This window comes from Falco biarmicus, chromosome 19 (genome assembly GCF_023638135.1).
Source record: "Falco biarmicus isolate bFalBia1 chromosome 19, bFalBia1.pri, whole genome shotgun sequence".
Taxonomy (NCBI): Eukaryota; Metazoa; Chordata; class Aves; order Falconiformes; family Falconidae; genus Falco; species Falco biarmicus.
In genome coordinates, this window is record NC_079306.1 from 4,215,559 (window position 1) to 4,236,347 (window position 20,789).

The 20,789-nt window shown below is 40.9% G+C and overlaps 4 protein-coding genes across 4 annotated transcripts; all 4 read right to left on the bottom strand.

The window, feature by feature from the left end:
* Nucleotides 1–685: 685 nt before the first annotated feature.
* On the bottom strand, nucleotides 686–1,024 carry LOC130141349 (feather keratin B-4-like). The gene has a single exon (XM_056322263.1). It carries the CDS (start codon nucleotides 1,016–1,018, stop codon nucleotides 686–688), a length of 333 nt encoding a protein of 110 aa, XP_056178238.1. The 5' UTR covers nucleotides 1,019–1,024.
* A 6,500-nt stretch (nucleotides 1,025–7,524) lies between these two features.
* Nucleotides 7,525–7,863, bottom strand: LOC130141450 (feather keratin 4). The gene has a single exon (XM_056322418.1). It carries the CDS (start codon nucleotides 7,861–7,863, stop codon nucleotides 7,525–7,527), a length of 339 nt encoding a protein of 112 aa, XP_056178393.1.
* A 6,301-nt stretch (nucleotides 7,864–14,164) lies between these two features.
* Nucleotides 14,165–14,488, bottom strand: LOC130141541 (feather keratin 4-like). Its single transcript, XM_056322560.1, has one exon. It carries the CDS (start codon nucleotides 14,486–14,488, stop codon nucleotides 14,165–14,167), a length of 324 nt encoding a protein of 107 aa, XP_056178535.1.
* Nucleotides 14,489–19,089: 4,601 nt separating this feature from the next.
* LOC130141537 (feather keratin 4-like) lies at nucleotides 19,090–19,428 on the bottom strand. The gene has a single exon (XM_056322557.1). The coding sequence runs from the start codon at nucleotides 19,426–19,428 to the stop codon at nucleotides 19,090–19,092; it is 339 nt and encodes a 112-aa protein (XP_056178532.1).
* Between the last annotated feature and the right edge of the window lie 1,361 nt (nucleotides 19,429–20,789).

Consider the following 20,789-nt stretch of genomic DNA (forward strand, 5'->3'; position numbering starts at 1 on the left):
GGATTTTACGAGCTTCAAGGAATTGGAATATCAGGAGGTGAAATTACATATTGCTTGTAAGACAGGGTTAGCTTTCCCACCTCTTTTCCCACATTGATTGTTAGCCTGCAGCGATTATTTTATATTGTGCTTAAAGAAGTATGACTAAGGGAAAATATACTCTGTAAAAAAAGGGGTATTACTCATTGCTTACATTTATCTGTTATTACCTCCTTACTAATTGGTATGGTATGATTTAAATTAAGATGTCTGTTACTCACAATTTATGCACAGGCAAATTTCTCCCAGAGAAGTCCCCAAAGAGGAAAAGGGAGGAAGAACGTTGCAAGACAATTATTATGATGCAACATAAATTTAATGAGTGAGAAGTAGAATTTAAAAAAAATGTACAGCATAAGAAAGCAGTAGGGTTAAATATGGATAAAATTAATCATCCATTTCAAGGCAATGCTTTATAGCTGGACACCCAACTCCTACATGCAACAATAAAAGTTACATTTGTCACCTCACTGATAACAGAGAAAGGCATTAAATCAGAAATGCCAAGCTCCTGCAGTCCCATTAGCTTAGGGAAAAGCTGAGGGTGGTCAGCAAGCATTTGGCTATGGTCATGAGCTCAGTCCTGCATCTGGATCACGTTCTTAAGCTTCTGGTTGTTCATTTGTGGTTTTACCCCCAGGATTTCTCACGGCCCACACCGGTTGTAGCGACGGTAGGACCTCCCATAAAGGCCACCTAGACCTGAAAATCCAAGGCTCCCAAGTCCTGAGGAGCTGCCAGAGGAGATGGGAACCCCTCCAGCACTGAGAGCATCCCCTACAGCTGCAGATGCTGAGGATCCCACAGTGGTGTTCTGGGGGAAGGAGCTGAGGATGGGTCCAGGCAGGGTCACCACCACGGGAGAGGGCTGGATCACATATGTCGAGTCCTGGCACTGCCTGATGCAGGGCTCGTTGCAGCTGTTGGCAAGCGGGGTTGGGCCACAAGTGGTGGGAGGACACAAATCATAGCAGGACATGTCTGCAGGATGGAACCAAGTCTGAAACACAGGGAAGGAAGTAAATACAAGCAAGAAGTTGTAATTACAGCCATGTAATTAAGGTGCTGAGACGATGCAGGGTGCAAGAAACTAACTAGATACTATATGGAAATGGAATAATGTATTAGTATTAGGCTGAAAGACTTTGGTGAAACCCAGGCTCCTCTGTGCTACAGAGGACAGCTCAAGGGTTAGCTCTACCTGCTCCAGAGCAGTCTACAACAGCTCCTTTCCCACAACACTCTTCCAGGATGCATGCATCCCTGTAATAGGTGGGAAGCAAAGGACAAGGCTTATGATCTCCTATGTGATACAGCTTGGAGAAACTTTGCCGTACAACAGAGGGGAGAAGAAAAAATTCCTCAGCAGGTAGAAGTGAGGAGCGCAACCTGATAACATGACACCTGTGAAAGGGAGCTGTTATCCACCCCACAGATGGGCTTGTCTCTTAAACAGTCAAATAATAAGTATTCTGCCTAATTCTTATTTAATCATCCCCTTCTCTTTGTGCTTATTTCATCTTACATCAGTCTTACAGAGAAAGCAACTTTCAACCTGTTTCTGAAGGGGGGTCAAACAGAAGTTGATGGTCCACAATGATCTGATAAGCAAATAGAACAGGCAGAAGCTTTACTATTGATATTTCAGTTACAGGTTACTAGTGCCAAAGTATTCACATCATTTTAGGAGGACATGATTCAAATATTTCTGGTCCCAAAGTGCTTAGGAATGGAGAAGGATTATTTACGTGGTATCCTGGTGCAAGAAGTGATATACTTTCAGTATTTACCACACTTTTGAAAATTTGAGCCCACTTATCTATCTACAGAAAAAGCTCTAAGAAAGCCAAAATCCCTGTGTAGATTCTTCACATTTGCTTCTAGCTGCTGAGCAATTCCCATGCAGAGATTTGAGCATCTTGGAACTGAATGATCCAGCGAAACAAATGAAAAATGAGTCCTGCGTCCAGCACTTGCCACCCTTCAAAGAACAGCTACCGTCTTTTACAGAAAGAGCTAGTCACAGATCTCACACACACACTGATGAAAAGCATAAATCTTAGACTGCTAGAGACAAGAGAGCGTAAAAATAAAATACGATGAAGGCAACAATTCAGGACATTGAAAGATAGCAGGCAGATTCAGACTTACCCTTTCCACCAAGGAGAATAAAGCCGAAGTAGTGGATGGCAGCAACTTGCACCGTGCTGGCTTTTATAGTGTCCTAGAGTGCCTGAGGACCCGAGACATACTTTGTGTATGTAGGTATTTACCAGCCAATTGCTAAAGACTTCTTGTATGCAAAATATTCCCAGCTGATGATTTACTTTTTCCTCACTGTATTTATTGCCTTGATTTAATTTCCTCACCGTAATGTATGTATTCCACCAAAGAGGCTTCTTTTATCTTAAAATCTTATGAGCCTAGTTAATTCCTGGTCAGAAGAAGTGATTCATCTGAGTTACTAAAGAAATTATTTTGCATTCTAAGGGAAATATATGCAGTGTACGTCATTTGACACAGATGAATACATTAGGAAAGACACATGTGAACTCTCTTGTGAAATCCCCCTTCATGGAGAGCACAAGTTTTTGACACATCTCACTCTGAAAAGGCCAGAAGTTACTATTTCTCACTCTGAATTGGACTGTAGGTTTGCCAAATTCATCTCAAACAGCCAGCCAGCCACACAAATTCAGAAAATAAAATTGTTACAGGAAGCACTTAGCAGAGCTGATTACCAGTCTCAGAGGTACTTACTGGGAAATAGATGATCTGAGGGAACATACTGTTTTACTTTCTTGACTCAGGAGGCAGGATGAAAGAGTATCAGCAGCCTCATCTATTTATTCAGTATTAAACTACCGCACTTCCATAAAGAAATTTGAGACACAGCTCTGCAATTTGGGAACTGAGTGCCAAAGTCCTTAATCTAAGGAGTCTGCAGTTTTAACTTTCTTCCTACATAAAACTCCAGGAAAACAATTCAGATCAGATTGAGGATGCATGTGAATTCTGGGCTAGTCAGAGACACTGGCACGCAAAGTCTTGCACAAGCTTACCTACAGGGTCATTAGAGACGCCAAACAGTTTAACATTTGCCATCAAATTATTATTTTCCCCTACTGTGTCTTGCACTATTATACAAAATTATACTGCAAATTAATGGTAGCTACTTACAGAACTTTATAATATTCTTGTACTTTTTTCCTCTTTTGAAAGCAAATAATGTTGTCTTCGATTTGCATGGCCTTAAAGAACATTGCAATGTGCCACAATTCAATTTCTTTTTCAAAGACAATTTCTAGATTAAAACGTAATTGCATACACTGCATAAGCAGACTTTAGGGCAGGGATCAGTATTCCAATCTCTCCTCTCCTAATGTTTAAATCATGTAGCTAGAGACATGCAAATTGTCTCTGAACTGTGAGTATCTTCATGAGGATCTCCTGGGAAATAAGTGCTGATTGTACACTTTTGAAGAACAAAAGTCTTCAAAGTTCACAACACATTTTCATCAACAGCTCAGACATGTAAATAACACATTATCAGAAAATGTGAAGATATATGACCAGTGTTTAAAATTTGTGACCAGGATTACTAATGAATTTCACAAACTTCCTCACATTATACGGTGTTGCAAACCAGAGTCCTTCCATTTTTCACTTCAAATACAAATCAGTATTTGCACAAAATCACATTAAAAACCTAATTCCAGTCATCAGTCACTGGATGTCCTTAGGTACGTGATGACCCCCATCAGTGACACCAGTGACTGAAGCTCTCCTGTCCCCGAGATTTACTGGTCTTTCTCCAATAACCTTACCAACACACACATGCAGACACACTACAGCAGTATCAAAATGTTAAAAACCAGATTCCTTTATAGCAATAACCATCTATTGACTCTAAGAGAAGCATGGGGTTTTGAAAACAAATTCATCAGAAAGTATAATGATGATATAAAGAAGCACAATGTTCTCCTGAAGGTGATGATATGAGCCAGTCAGGTTGTTTCGACAGTCTCATCCCAGGAGCTGAAAGCTTTGGGATATGGCTTATTGGAATATTACAAAGAGTAGTGATCCTAAATCTCAGAGTCACTTATCAGGGATGAAATTGCACACTCCGGACTTAAATTAAAAGCTCTTGCTGTGACAGCAGGTGGTACTCCCATGGGCCAGTGTGACCAAAATGCTAAAGAGCAGACAAAATGCCTAACCAAACCGAATTTTGACTCATCCACATTTTGGGAAGGTGGAGTCAGTATAATGGAGCCAGGCATATTTAATGGATGCAAACCAAAAAGATGAAAGAGACCACGGATTGTGTTTTTCATTCAGCACCGGGATAAGTCCAGGCAATAAACATAAACAGTAAACAAAACAATTTCACTAGTGGGAGCTCAGCCATATGAAAAAAAAAAAAAAAGGAAAAAAAAAAAGAAAAAAGTAGAAACTAGTAAGTAAATGTGCAAGAACATCTCAGATCCTTCAGGCAGCCTGAAAAAGCTATAAAAGCTCTTAGTCCTCAGAGCCTTCCTGCCTCTTCCCTCATCCCTGTATGCACAGTACAAGCTACAATTCAAGTTTCAGCTTCACAAAATTTAATATTGAAATACATTTTCACTGACAGCGCTAGCAAATACTTAGTGTCTTGCAAAACCAGCTCATGTTACTCTTTTTGGCCATGGGACCAACTTGTCCCAGCCATTCAGTGATAGATGTTAACAGATGCAAGTTTATAAACCGAGAAAGAGCAGATGCAGACAGTTCTTCAGTTCCGTGCACATGTACTCTGGCATGCACTGGGTTTTATGCTGCTGTGCTATTGTCAAGTACAAGGTGTCATTGCACACACATTGCCTGATCATGTAGACCCCACTCTAACACAGCAGGACGTTTCCAAAACAAATGCAATAACAACTTGAGAGGTAGTGCCTGAGCTTGTCTTGTCACGAAAATTTTCTCTGTAACATAATAATCTAGCTCGTATTCTTCAGCAGTGAACAGAACACTTTCTGATTAACTACAAAGCCAGAGAAACCTTTTACTTTGGGACTGTGCTATACTTGTTGCTATGATAAGTTTTAACCCACAGAAGGCAGTCTGGGACAGGAAAGAAGAGGAGAAACGAAGCTTGAGGACGGTTTTTGCTTCGTGTTTTGAAGAAGTGAACTGCATACCAGACTTTTCTGCTACAGTTTCTGCATGCTTGAAGGAATTATCCCAACTTTGGAAAGAGCATATGGGCACAGGAGTTACCTCTGAGGAGAGGTTTGTGCACTTGATTAGAAGAAAGCTTAACAGGATTGCAGAAGGGGATTGCAGGAGTAGGAAAATGTGCATTGTCATAAGAAACATCATTATCTGCCCACCTGAATATATTAAAGATACCTTCACTGTAGTGGCTCAGCCACAACTTTTCCCAGCCACATTGGTACTGTGGGATTGTAACCTTTCTGCTGTGTTACCTATACAGCTTGACCTCCATAAAAGAAAGCTATTTTGCAACAAACTGCAAATGAATGGTGACTTCTTTGGAATGCATGTTCTTTGATCAAGCAGTAGCTTCAGCTGAGGTGGCAAAAAATATAACACATATTTAATTCAGACCAAACTTCTGCTGTATCATAATATCAAACTATTAACTTCCCATTCACTTCTGTTGTTTGTTAAGAAAACCTACTCCTTAAAATTATTAATTCTTTCATGGAACTGATGTACCTCTTTTAATTTAGCTCCACTAATGACTGTAGTCAATATAACTTTGTCAGCATCTTTCCCTGGATTTAATTACAGTTCAACATCACTCTGTAAAGACACAGACTCCAAGCAAGAAATTTCACAGATATCAGGCTGTGAGCTGTATGGGCTGATGGGAAACTGAATCATCCAGAGCCTTCAGGTTGAGTTTTTCAAACCTTCTTCCTTCAGGGACCGAAGCTCCCAGTCCTAATCACCACCTTTATTACAACACAGACAATCAAGCTAGAAAATGGCAATGCCCAACAAAGATCAGATCTACTAGACACAACAGATAGGAGTCAGTTTATAAAGACGCAGTAAGAAAGGGTTAGAACTTCAAACCTTTTAATCTCTTTCTCCCAGACATGCTTCCCAGGCCAGCAAATTTCAAAGGCCAATTGCCTGGCAAAAACACCACATAGCCTCCTCTTCCTCCCCTCCAATATTTACCAGGGTTTGATCTCAGCGGCCAAGAGGTGCTGCGATCCAAGGTTGCTGCCTCTCTCCTACAGCCTCTGCTCTGAGCAAGCTCAGCTGTGCTCAATAAAAGAATAATCTCTCCCTTCTTTTAAAGGGGTCTTCCCAAGTATCACAGATAGGGTGAAGAAAGCTACAGTCTTCCAGGTTGCAAGCTGAGAGCAGATGTAGTGCTTCAGGAAAAGGTTTATCCCTATAATTTCTAGTATTCCTCATGTCCCTGTAGATTTTCCTGCTGTATCCTTCTGTCTTCTTTCCTACATAGATAACCCTGTCTACCACATCTATGGAAGGATAAGGAGAAACAGTATTCCCTTCTGAGCTTTTCCCTGAAAGTCCCCCTTCTCAAATCAGCTTATTGTCCCATTCTCACCCCTCTTCAAAGACATCCATATCAACACAAACATTTTCTCATGAAACAGAAATATTGAAACAGTGAAAGGGCCTTTTTGCATCTCTGTGGTACAGTAGGTAAAGGGTCTTTACAACCCAAACAGAAGCAGCTCCTTTACTTTCAGTTTTCTTGCTTATGCGATGGCAGGAGACGCAGCCATTGCTGGTGAACATTGTCTCTTTCTAGCCTTTGATAAATTGTCTCAGGCATGATTTACCATGTATAAACAAAAGAAAATCTTTTCCCACAACTGAAATCTGACTTGTTCTCCCTTGGCAATTGGCATGAAATTATGTCATGGTGTTTTCTGGAACTGATGACTTGCAAAGGGATCTGTTTCACCACACACAAGCTGGAAAAGGGGCTGGGACAAGAAAGAAGTACAGGCAGACTCTGAGTATGATGCAGCACAAATTTAATGAGGCTGAGGAATGGAAGGAAGCAACGTAAAGCGTAAGGAATACATTTCCATGGTCCACTAAGGACGGTACGCACTCATCCCTCTCACAATGGCACACTCAGCAAAATGAGATCTTCCTTCTTCATTGTTTAAGTGGACTGTACTAAATCAGCCATGCAGAACAATTTGTAATAATTACATATTTTACCTAGTTGTTGTCAAATACAAAATAGCATAAGAGAACAAGACATTTGATTAGAAATATAAAGTAAAGCATAACAAATGTAAGACAAGCAGAGGCCTGATTTTAGGAGATGCCAAGCTCCCACAGCTCCGTCAACTCTAGGTTGTGGGTATCTAACATCACATCTGGAAACCACGGCCATGAGCTGAGTCTTGCATGGGGTCGTGCTTCAGCGTTCCTGGTCATTTCTTTCTGCTTGCTCCTCATGCTTTAACATGGCCCCTAGAAGCCACTGCGGTAGGTGTTGTAGCGACGGTAGGGTCGGCTGTACCCACTGCCCAGGCCTGGATAGCCAAAGCTCCCAAACCCCAAGGAGCTGCCGGAGGAGATGGGGACCCCTCCAGCACTGAGAGCGCTCCCGACAGCTGCAGATGCTGAGGATCCCACGGCGGTGTTCTGGGGGAAGGAGCTGAGGATGGGTCCGGGCAGGGTCACCACCACGGGAGAGGGCTGGATCACCACCGTTGAGTCCTGGCACTGCCTGACGCAGGGCTCGTTGCAGCTGTTGGCAAGCGGGGTTGGGCCACAGGAGGTGGGTGGACACAGGTCGTAGCAGGACATGGCTGTGCAGTGGAGGTAAACCTGAAACACCAAAAAAAAGAAAAAAAAAAGAAAAGAAAAAAGAAAAAAGCAAGGATTTAAATAAAATTCTTCTTGTACAACTGAAATTTTCTGGTAAGGGGAGTATATAACAAAGTAACAGATTCCATGGGGAGCAAGATGACATTTTCCACCAGGTCCAGAGGAAGTACTTTGAAAACAGGATTGAGCTTGCATTTTCTTTAAGGAGATTGCTCAGGAAGGTAGCACAGGTGCATCTCAATCAGGAACTTACCCTGAAGCCTTGGTTTGTCAACTCACCCAGAAACCTGGGTACATGCTGGTGCTGAAAGCCTCTTCATTCCCATGGCAGAGAGTGCCCTAACCATGTGGCCATAACGTTACCCTGGGGAAAAGCACTTTCAGCACTTCCCCTTCAGCTGTGGTGGCACACCAGGAAAGCTCTTAGGGCTCTCCATGTCCTAGAAAAATGGAGGGTGACTGTAGCCTTCAGACAAAGGTGCTCTGCTGGAATGGGTAAGACTCGGCTTGTTATTCCTGCTCCAAGGCTCGCCTCTTTACTGAGCAGTTGATGACAAGAAACAATCCCACCTAACGCTAATACAGTAAATAACCTTTCCCATTTCATTCCTGTCACTTTCTCTCATGCATGTTCCATCCTGGAGGTCCCTTCTCCCAGTTCTAGAAAATGGATAATAGAAGCTTAAGCACTTAAAATATGTTCAATAAAAAAAGGAAGGCCAGGCAGCTGAATTCAGGAACATTTCTGGTTTTGTGTATTGCTATTAATATTAAAATGATCAGCAGATCTCAGAAGCTACAGTGCAGATCTATCCACAGTTGTCTGGAGGATGGAGAAGCAACTGGTTAAAGCTCCTTGTCTGTGGATGGACCACAAATTGAGTTTCAAAGGCAGGCATGGACTGATGATTGCTTTCTATGTGGAGACCTAGTCACCCAGGACTGCAAGTACTGGCCAATATCCCCACATTCTTCTGATCTGCTGGCCTTAGCTGAATTTTCCACAGACCAGCACCCTACTCTGAACAGATCCAAGAATTCACTACAGATATTTTATGTTCATCTGCAGGACCTGAATACTTGTTGGAAACCAAAGTTGGATAGTCCTACCTGGCTAACCTGTGGCTAACTGCCCCATTCCATGATTTTCATAACTGACTACCAACAGAACTCCTCTCTCATATGAAACCCCCTTCCTCCCTCAGAAAAAAGCTGAATGTTCTACAACATTAGTGGGGAAAAGCTACAAAATCGTCAAGGCAACAGTTCAACATATAGAGAACGAACGGGTTCCAACTTACCTTATTCTCCAAGGCAAAGAAGGCAAGAGAAAGGGATGGAAGAGCCTTGAGTTGCTCAGGTTTTTATACTGAGCCCCAAGTTGCCCAGCAACTTGGGACATTCTTTGTGCATGAAGTTATTTATGAGCCACTACTGATTACATGGTTTTTTGCCTCAGTATTTGTGTTTATTACTGCTTCACTTCCTTATCTTGTGGCATGTATATCTGACCACAAGTTTCTTTCATCTTAAAATATTCTGGGCCAAGTTAATTTCTGGGAACACTAGAATGATTAATTCAGAAGAATTTATTCTGCCTTCAAAACCCTTTTGGATCTGCATGCTGTCATCAAAGGAGATTAAGCATAATTTACATAATGCAGTCCCTTGTACCCTCCTCTGCAAGGTAAATACTGTTGGAAATCATTAAGAATTTCAGCTTTTGGGAGCCAACCCATGAGCATTTGTAGTGTGATTCAAACCTGTAGTAGGGGATTCAAGCTGCTTTTAAGGAAAAGAGAAATGAAACAGATTTTCTCAGAAAATGGCCAGGAATGTATATGCAATTTTCACCCAACTCCAGCCTCCAAAATAAGAGAAGCAGCACAAATGTTGTTAAAAGGGAAGGACATGGAAGAGCCCTGAGAAAGGAACTGGAAAGTGTTATGGCTGTGAACAAAGGCTGTGATGTAACTAGAAAAACACTTCTTTGATGCTTCTTTGACATGGAAGAAGAAACAAAAAAAGAGTATTAGAAGCCCAGTCTAATATCAAATGGTAGCACTTCTGTGAAAGACACTGAAGGACAATTCTTATTAATCCAAGGTCTTTCCTGGCTTTCTCTGATTCTGGGCCTGATCTCTTTGACATTTGTTATCTGCAGAATCCACAAATCCACTTTTATTCTTACCTCAGAACCTCAAAATATCAGCAACTGCGTTTAGGTTAACTTCCACATGCACAAGTAAGTTGCATTGCTTGCTAACATCTGTTCTCAGGGAAGAGTTTTGCAAAAGATGAGGCTTTGCAAAACTCAACCATGGAGGCAGAGGTTGTCATGTACAAGAATTCTTCCTTTCTTATTGCAGAATTCATTTCTCCAGCTGTCCCTGCAGTGTCTGCTACAGATGTGTTATAGACCATCTGGTAGCCAGCTGGAGAAGTGTCAGAAGTATATAAAGCATCAATAATCTCTTCACTCATAGTCAATATTTCTGTCACATTACAACAGCCTTTGGATTGCACAATGAAATTGAGCCTATTCTATAGGGGGTGGGGGGGTGGCTTACAGGATAAGTAGTAAAGGGGTAAAACTCATACGCAATCCTAGAGACAGAGATTAGTACTGAGGTTTTTGCTCTCCTAGCACTCTAACTACTGAGACATGCAAATCATCCCTAAATTAGGAGTGTCTTTGTAAAGATCTCCTGGGAACAGAAACTTGTTTGGCTTGGTCATAGGTTCCTGAGAACTTCAAAGTTTATCAGAAGCGTTTATTAAAGTGCTACGCATGCAAATTATCATATTATGTGCAAATGTAAGACATGTGACCCATATTTGAATTCTCATATCACTTCTGTAACAATACATTATTAAGATTTGGAAGTGCAGGTCAGTCATTTGGTTTAAAATTTATGTCATTGTTCCTGGATGCAGGAATTACAGATCTTTTATTTTTAATTAAAAAAATAGCTCAAGGTTTCATTGAAGGCATCTCATATTTCAAGGAGATTCTCAAATAAATTGCCCTAGCCTTTTTTAGCTTCATCAGTCTTGTCCACTCCTCGGTAATTCTCTATATTCTAAGGGATTAGCAGGCTTTTTTCAACAATAATTTCCTCTATAGCAGCTGGTATCTAACAGATATTTGAGGAATTAATTTGCAAAACAGTTTCCATAATTCATTTTCTTAATTTTTTTATTCTTTCTTCATTTAAGCTCTGCTTGAAAAACACAAAATACCTTAAAAACAAGACTATGAGTCGTAAAAAAAAAGGATCTAGCAACATTTTCAGAGATGTCTACAGCCTTCCCTGAAAATAATTACAATAATTATTGTTTGACTCCAGCCACTTTGTTGTACAGTCAGAATGACTGAACGGCATGATCTTTTAGATGAATTAAAGTGAATGAATCAGAAGTTCACAGTTCTTTTTCTATAATCAAGGACAGATTTATGTATTCAGATTATAATTAAAACTTCTTGCATAATGTGTGAACATCCTCCTGAGACACCTGTGAGTGACTAAATGTCTGGAAAAAAAAAATCTTAATCAAAGTGGATCTGGAAGCTTACTCACAGTAATCCCCACGTAATGGCTTCAGACACAAAAGTGACCCAAAAAATCTGCGCATGGAGAAACAGACACACAGAAAAATGGAAGATTCCCTGGCAAGAAGTGTGCCATCTGCAATAAATTTTGAATTGTAACTAATTAGCTCATCATAAAGAAATGGATGCCTTAGAGGCTTCGAGCAGTTTAACAGTTCTTGCAACTCAGAGCCCTCCTATGCCATTCCCTTCTCTCACTGCTCACAACAGCTCCTATAGTTCTTGCTTTTATCTCAGCCTTCAGTCTTAGCTAATTGTACTAATACAGATGCTTAGTGACAGCATTAGCAAGAGCCTGCACATCCTACACAGCCATCTGAAGTTCATGCAATAATCTAGGGCACCTGGTCCCAGGCCACTGAGAGTGAACTCTGCTAATGCCTTCACAGTATTAGCAATTTCTAGCTTATTGCTTAAAACAGACGTATCTATGGATTAAGTTTTTTTAGTTCAGAGTGGATGCCTCTGCATGGCCTTGCTGTTCCTATTGCAACCCACTGCTCATTATCTGATGTAATTTGTCGTTTGGCCCAGGCAGCTGACTAGTACCTGCCATATGGGTGCCTTTTGGTGTAGGCAGAGCCTCCGTCTTGAGCTTCACAACTTCAACTTCTGCTGCTCAAATAGCTCCCCTGAAGGCAAAGGTGTTCAAATACAGGTAGATACGTAGTCCCCAAAGTTCATCCCTGAACAAAGCTATTTTCATTGTTAATGCCATTCAAATACTGTTACGACGAACTTTAAAATGACTGCAGTTTGAGGTTTGGGTTTGCATCTTTCTGTGGTCTCATAAGCTTAAACAATTCAAGTTACCATTTCCCTTTTTGTCAAAAAATAAATGTAACTAACTGCTGCATACAGATCTGCAGAGTGTTTCTGCAAAGAGCCGGGTGTAGTGCTGTCGTTATGCTGGAATGCAATGGGGAACAGTAGAAGAGAACAACAACAAAAATTAATTTACGCTGGAGGGAAGAAATTATTTACTCACCAGAACTTCTGCAAAACACCACACCCAAAATGGGTGGGCTTTAGTTATTTTTCAAATATGTTTGAATAACTTTTCAAGCACAAACTTTAATTATACTTCAAATTGTAGGAGTGCAATTAGTATTTCTCTACCCACGGCCCTATATGTCAGATCCACCTTCCTTGCAGAACAATGTCTCGGTGCTACCAAGACTGATGAATGTGTATTTGCAATCCATCACCTCAGAGCAAGGGATGGCTCCACGACCATTGGCATAAATCCTTTCCACAAGGCATCGTTTCTTTCTGCCAAGGTTTGCATGAGATATCCCTCACCTGCATTTTGTTGCAATTACGTGCCAGATCCCTGATTTTTACATTTATTTCCATTAATCATTTAGGAAGGAAAAGATCACAGCCTACTTGTTTGGAGCTAGAAACCCAGCTTCATTTGAAGTCTTTCCATCCCAGCAAGAAAAGTAAGGTTTTAATGCTCAAAATAAACTTCAAAATTACAGGCTTTCACATGCGGTGAAAATTCGGCCTTCTGTTTAACTCCACAGATGCCTGCAACCAGTTAGCACACGCAAGCAGCTCTGCCAAACCCAAATGATTTAGCACCAGCACATGAAGATCCACAGAAGCACCAGGATCTTTGTTTAAAACACGCATTAAAAATCTACATTTAAGTAGCCTTAGAGAGGTTGGCATTAATTACGAAAAATACTCAATTTTTTAAAATTATACATAATATAAATTATATTTAATAATTAATAAAAATATATTTAATAATAAAAATGAATGCAAAAATTATTTGCAGAGGGAGCAGGTTCCTTTTAGAACATTCCCCTCCAAAATCCCTACGATCTTTTCTCTTTGGGGTCCCACTTTGCTCAGACCATGGCCATAAGAAATGCTTTCTGATGAACAAGAGGAATTTAATGAGCAGTTTAAGTGCATGGTCTTATGCCATCTCAAAACAGAGTTGGGTAAGGAAATGTAGGAAATCTATAGTACCTGTAGTCCAAGTATCTACTCCATATATAGTATCCACTTTGCTACGATGTATCTAATTTATTTCCAGAAAAAAGCTTCTACTTTATTCCAAATTATCCACCTGGCATATAAATTGTTCCTGAAGTTTCCTGGCTACAAAAGTATTTCTTGGCATAAAGGTCATGAGCCAAATCCTTTCTCCTAGTCAACATGCAAAAGTAAATTTCAATTAATAAAACAGAGGAAAAGTAAGAAATTTTACAAAAAGTGAGCTGCTAAAAGTTTTTCAATCAAACACCAGGAGACTTGGAATGTGATGCTGCATAACTTTAATGAGAGCAAAAAGCATAATAAAAAAGTACAAAGTATAAGTATGCATTTCTAGGATTTAATAAGACAACAGATAATATGTGTTTTGATCCTGGGTTTCTTTTCTCAGTGCTGATGTGAACCGAGACAATAAAGTCCCATTTACGGTTATAGAAAAAACAACAGTTTCATCAGAATATGAAGTATTCAAAGAATAAGACAAGCAAAGGCCTGATTTTAGGAGATGCCAAGCTCCCACAGCTCCGTTAACTCTAGGTTGTGGGTATCTAACATCACATCTGGAAACCACGTCCATGAGCTGAGTCTTGCATGGGGTCGTGCTTCAGCGTTCCTGGTCATTTCTTTCTGCTCACTCCTCATGCTTTAGCATGGCCCCTAGAAGCCACTGTGGTAGGTGTTATAGCGACGGTAGGGTCGACTGTACCCACTGCCAAAGCTCCCAAACCCCAAGGAGCTGCCGGAGGAGATGGGCACTCCCTCCTCACTCAGGATGCTGCCCACAGCAGCGGAGGTGCTGGATCCCACGGCGGTGTTCTGGGGGAAGGAGCTGAGGATGGGTCCGGGCAGGGTCACCACCACGGGAGAGGGCTGGATCACCACGCGGGAGTCCTGGCACTGCCTGACGCAGGGCTCGTTGCAGCTGTTGGCAAGCGGGGTTGGGCCACAGGAGGTGGGTGGACACAGGTCGTAGCAAGACATGTCTGTAGGACAGAGGGAAGTCTGAAATACAGGATCAGAAGTGAACACAATATAAAGGCTGTATTAAGTTTAGAAAGGTCAGTTAAGACAATATAGACAAAAGTTCCTAGGGAAGGTGGTTGGAGAGAGAATCACTTATTGGATCAAAAGCCACAGTAAGCCATCTGAAAATAGCATCGAGGTTTCTTTTATTTTATATAGCTGCTGGAGGATGTCTCTGCTCTGCAGCTGGCCCCTGAGCTGTGGTGCTGGTCACATTGAAGTTCGCCCTAACCCTTTCTTTGTCAGTTTCCATTTCACTGTGTCTCTAGAGAAGGTGCAATTGTGGTGGTACCAGAAGATGAGAGCTCCAGTTGCTCTCATCAGGCATGGAATGGGACCCTCAGCTGAGCACTGATGCATAGCTGGGTTTAGTGCCTTAGTGCCAGAACTCAGTTACAGCCCAGCCAGCAGCATTTGCAGAACTATAGAAAAGTGCTTGAGATGTGTCCCTTGCTCCCAAATGTCATGTGAGCAGAACAGGCAAACTTGGAGTTTGAAGAAGGATTATCTTCTCAATCAGAGATTTCTGCCTTGATTTGAATTCAATGTCTTTGAGTCTGCTGGGATCCCTGCTTTTCTGCCTGTTGAAAACAGGACTTGGGGATAGATCCTGGGACTCAGCGCTTCTTTTTCTTTTTCTTTTTTGTTTCTTTTTTTTTTGTTGTTGGTCCCAGTTTCTTAAGATGAGACTGTCTTTCCAACCAGGTTCACTGGCTAGCTACTCCCTGAGTGCTGGTCTCTAAAATGGAGCATTAAGTTGTTTTGAGAGACAACATTGCCAGTATCATCTGAGTCCTGTCTCGTTACACCCTTCTTCGCAAGTAGTCTTTCTTTTTGATAGAAGTAAGCCTTTCTAATTTTCCTTACCAAAAGGAAAAAAGCTAGCAATATTTATAAAGAACTAAGAATAACAAAAACAACAACAAAAAAAGCAGTCATCAAAGTAACAGTTTAGCATTTAAAAAGACACTGGGTAGATTCAGACTTACCTGTTCACCTGGGCAAATAAGGCACGAGAAGTGGATGGAAGAGTCTTGTGTTCTATAGGCTTTTATACCATGTTCCAGACGGCCTGCAGACCAGAGACATATATTATGCATGAAATTATTTAATGATCTGTACTTTTGTATGCAAAATCCACCAAACTGATCACCCCTTTTTTTTTCCTTTCAAAATTTCTTTTAGTATTGCTCTGTTTTTTTCCCCTCCCCTTATTACATTCATATTTCAGTACAGACAAAGCTTTCATCTTCACCAGTGTGCACCCACTTAATTGCTTGGAAGACTGTGGTGACTCGTTTGAATGACACCAATAATTATGTCGCCTCCTAAGGCCAATGTACATTTCATGTTTCATTTTAGTCATCAAGACACTGCTTAAGGGGAGTGTATGTGATGCACAGCCCTTACTCAAGACTTCACTCCTTTAGGTGAATAATCATTTAGCTCTGAGGTGGCAGCCTGGGCTCAATTCACAAGCATTTCCATTTCAAGGACTCAGCTTTACCACAAGACAAGATGTATAATAGATATTCCCAAATTTTGCACTTCTGCACTGTTTCAATCCTGCACAAACATACAGCTGAGAAAAGCACCAAATCTCCATGAGTATTGTAAAGGTTAATGAAAACTAGGACCAGTGAGAACTGCTGACCAGAGACAATATAACATGTTCTTGAACGGCTTGGGCTAACCCAGTTTTCCCAGTTTGTATGAATACAGCTAATACAAACACATATAAGAATGCATTTCTTTACCCAATTATAAATTTTAACTTCATTTTCCATGCCAAAGTCAAATAACCACAGTTTTAAGGAAAGGGCTTGATTATCTTACTACTTTGTAATGTTTATTAACTGTCTCTAATTCTCAATACGAGTTCTATGCAGTCTCTCATCTGAGGATTATCATCACCACTATTCTTACCTGAAATCCCAGTAAGTCACCACGATGTGCTGCAATTTTCGCATCAAATTAAGTATGAATGTACATGTTAAGGATTGCTTTCAAGCACTGGTTCTTAGAGGCAGCGCTCTGCCTGAGCTAAACCACGGCGTCAGCAGACATTACACCCAGCAGTTCTCCAGTATATTTATCATTACACGATTTGTGTACTCCAGCTTGCTGGAAATACTAGCACAGGCGGAAAGTACACAAAAAGCAGGGATCAGGTCTCTCCTCTTAGCACCACCATCCCTCAGCAAGAGATATGAATTAACTCTAAATGAAGAGTGTCTTTATACATAGGTTACTCTTGGTCTTCAGAAGAACAAAGGACTTCAAAGTTCAGAACAGCTTTTCACTAATGGCTCAAATATGAAAAGTTTCATGCTACCTAATGTTCAAGGTACGCGACAAGATCTCAGCACTCGCATCACGGGGCTAATAAGCTAATTTCAAAGCATGTGAGTCAAGATCACTCAAAGGACTTCACAAACTAATTCAAGAATTCAGGATTTTTTTTAATTAAAAATTTGCATAATTGATTTTTAAAAATAAAGCCAAATCTTCTGCAAAAATCCTATAACTCTATATATTTTAATGATTCTCCACATGAAAATTCTCCTCTCTTTTTCTACGGAGAGACTCTTTTTCTTCCTTTTCCTTAAAATTTCTACTATCCAACATACTACGTGTAGTCTTTGTATATATTTTTTTAAATTATTTCCTTATAGTAGGTGAAAGCTATCACTTACCTTTCATCTGTAAAATAAGATAGCCAAGGAATGCTAGCTTTGCCTCACTTCCCTCTAGGGATATAAACAACATTTCTTGGAGGGTATACCATGTTTTAGAAACAGACTCATTAACAGCCTGGAAATGTTTTCATTGATATTCTGCCAGTTTAGTCTAATTAACACCTAGAGTTCACCCCAAAGGTTGAGAGCCTTTGGATCTCGCTTTTTGGGATTGTTAAGGCTGGTGAACCAGGACGTAACAGCTCTCACTTCTGGATTGGTAATGGAATTTCACATTCTACGCACTCAATTAAAACCTTTTGTCTAACAACAGTGTTCCCATGGCAGGCTGGTGAACTACCAAATTGCCGAAGAGCTGACAAATTATGTACGTGAATTGAAATTTGTATAGTCTTTATGTTGACTTCAGAGGCTTGAGTGTAATAGTGCAAGGCATTCAAATGATCCGCAGGTCTTTGAGATGAAAGAAGCTTTGAGGAAGGCTTTTCATCTGATGCCAGGATGAGACTAGACTGGTACATAAACCATAAGCAATTTAACTACTGGCAACACTTTAACTATTGGGGACAATTTAACCAGCTGCAACTGAATTTATGGAATTAGAATTATTTGAATGCCTCAGCCCTTCACAACATGAGAATCTCTTCAATTTTTCCCCAAAATCTAGCTTCAGTGGCTGTTGCAAATCTTGCTTAAATCTCAGGCCCTTACCTTTAGGGGAAACAATTGCAAGGATTTCTAAAGGCTTTAAGGCCTAAAAGTTTCCTACATTTATTTTATGTTAGCACACTTCATTCTTTGAAATAAGCTTTTTGTTGGAATTCTGTAGGGCTGCAGCCAGAACAGTCAAGACAGCTAGGTTTTTATAAGGAGCCCTAAAACACAGTGTTTATACAGTAAATAGCAAGTAAATTGATTAAACAGTTTTGCTCCCTGTGACAAAAAGCTATGTATACCTCCTTCGAGAATTCTGCTGCTGTTCATGTTTTACTTCACAAACCCAAGTGTTCAAGCAGTGAGTTGATGGTAAAAGAATGTAAATCTTTCTTTGCACCCTGCAGCTCCAGGCCAAAGTTATTGAGAGTGCGAATCACAACAGGATTCCTTAAAACAAATATCATTGTATGCTAGATTAGATACCCTGTTATTCTGTTAGATCATAAAATGCTCCCAGCCTTGACAATAATTTCTTGGCAGAGATGCAGAAAGCCAAGTGTTATGATGAGTCAGTGTGGAATCAACATGCATTTCAGCTGCAAAATTAAATATTTTCTTGATCTTGAGCTATAAGCATGTGGTCTCCTCTTATTAGTGGCCCCAGTAGTATTCATATCATGTCTCTGCCTGGTAGAGATCTACGCAGTGATGAATTTCACCCAGAACAAGTTTCAAAGGGATGTAGGAGGGGAAGGAAAAATAACAGAAGACTGCAGACACAATAAAAGCATATATTTAATAATACCAAAGAGTGGATTAAAATACCGCAAAGCAACAGGTTTCAATATGGGAAGAATGGCACATCTCATGGTGATGTATTCCAGACAGAGTTCATCTTTCAGTGTAGCATTGCACCTTGACAATCAAGTCCCATCTACAGTTCAAGTTATAAGTTTTACACCAGGCAGTATCAAATACAGTGATGCACAGCAGAACTACATACTTGATTAGAAATATAAAGTAGTGTAAGAAGAGTAGGGGCCTCATTTTAGGGAATCATTAAGTCCCACAGCTCCGTTAACTTCAGGTGGAGTTGTGGGTGTCATCTGGAAACCACGGCCATGAGCTGAGTCTTGCATGCGGTCGTGCTTCAGTGTTCCTGGTCATTTCTTTCTGCTTGCTCCTCATGCTTTAACATGGCCCCTAGAAACCACTGCGGTAGGTGTTGTAGCGACGGTAGGGTCGGCTGTACCCACTGCCCAGGCCTGGATAGCCAAAGCTCCCAAACCCCAAGGAGCTGCCGGAGGAGATGGGGACCCCTCCAGCACTGAGAGCGCTCCCAACAGCTGCAGATGCTGAGGATCCCACGGCGGTGTTCTGGGGGAAGGAGCTGAGGATGGGTCCGGGCAGGGTCACCACCACGGGAGAGGGCTGGATCACCACGCGGGAGTCCTGGCACTGCCTGACGCAGGGCTCGTTGCAGCTGTTGGCAAGCGGGGTTGGGCCACAGGAGGTGGGTGGACACCGCTCATAGCAGGACATGTCTGCAGGATGGAGATAAGTCTGAAATACAGGATCAGAAGTGAATGCAATCTAGTTGTATTGCACCTAAATTTATGCAGCTCAGATAACAGGACAACAGGAGCTTTCCAGGAGTCCTTTTAGGAGTTGAGTGGGAAGGGAGTTGAGCAGAAAACCAAAATGTGAAACATGCTCCAAGAAAATGGAGGCTGAAATACTCCTCTCTTGGCTGTTTGGCTATCCAGTGGAATAGCTGGCAGCACAACAAAAGGATGCATACCTGTATCATTCCTTTAATTTTAGTCTTTTGATTGGCTGTATGTCTGGAAAAACACTACTGAGATCCAGTTCCAGGTATTCAGAGCATTGTAGAAGTAGTAATTATGAGTAATACATAGCCACAAATGTACTTATGGATGGAGTTCAACAGACAGCTGGAAAATGAAATTAATTATTTTCCAGCTACCATGGTCACCTATGAAGAGGTACAAATTTCAATACAATTAAGCATACTTGAAGTTGAGGTCTTTGGAAATCTTTCCCAGACAAGCTGTCCACAGATGTGCCATCTATGAGAAAGCCAGGAGTTCCCTGCATATTCCCTGTGTCTGCTTCCAACACACCAATAAAAACCAAGTTCACTGTTTGCTATGCCCATCTCAGTTGGATAGACGCTCAGCTCTCCTCTGGTTTTGGTGTTCTTTCCCCTTGTCCTCAGTCTCTGAAACCACTTCTCTAAACCTGCAGGAGATATCCTTGCACTCTATAACATAATTTCAAAATTCAGCAACTATTAGATACCCAGCAGAACTTTTTGATGACGTCTATCATATTGAAGTCCACATTGATTACTGTAGCAGAAGGACGTTGAGGATAAGTGATTAGAGCCAATATCCTTGCTGAACTCAGTATGACTATTCCTTCTAAACTCAGTGCTCAGCTTTGTTTTCTCTTTGTTTGGAATGTGGTAGTTAGAGCTCATAAACTTATGGTACGACATAATTGATATTTAAAACCCACAAACCTCTGCTTTGAACCTTCCTAGCTTCCTTGCTCTCCAGCTGTTTCTTTTAGAATCTGGTTCATTTTACCCTTTTCTTCCCCACTGTGCCCAGTAATAGATTCATCATAACAAAAATGGGAACACTGGAGAAGCTTCCCATGAAAGAAACAACAAAGAAATTTTTCTAGATGACATTTCTGAAGATAAATGCATCCACATCCTTTACAAACACTGTTGTTTTCATATCAAACCAGCTGAAATTTCAGGCATTACAGGTGATGGATAAGACCCTTAAAGATATAAAATGCACATTGCTACTTGAAAGATGACTGAGCACATAAATCTCTAATAACAGAATCATAGAATGGTTTGAGTTAGA

Excerpts from the sequence above, each read along its gene's own strand:
- LOC130141349 (XM_056322263.1), bottom strand. The coding sequence starts at position 1,018 with ATGTCCTGCTATGATTTGTGTCCTCCCACCACTTGTGGCCCAACCCCG.
- LOC130141450 (XM_056322418.1), bottom strand. The coding sequence starts at position 7,863 with ATGTCCTGCTACGACCTGTGTCCACCCACCTCCTGTGGCCCAACCCCG.
- LOC130141541 (XM_056322560.1), bottom strand. The coding sequence starts at position 14,488 with ATGTCTTGCTACGACCTGTGTCCACCCACCTCCTGTGGCCCAACCCCG.
- LOC130141537 (XM_056322557.1), bottom strand. The coding sequence starts at position 19,428 with ATGTCCTGCTATGAGCGGTGTCCACCCACCTCCTGTGGCCCAACCCCG.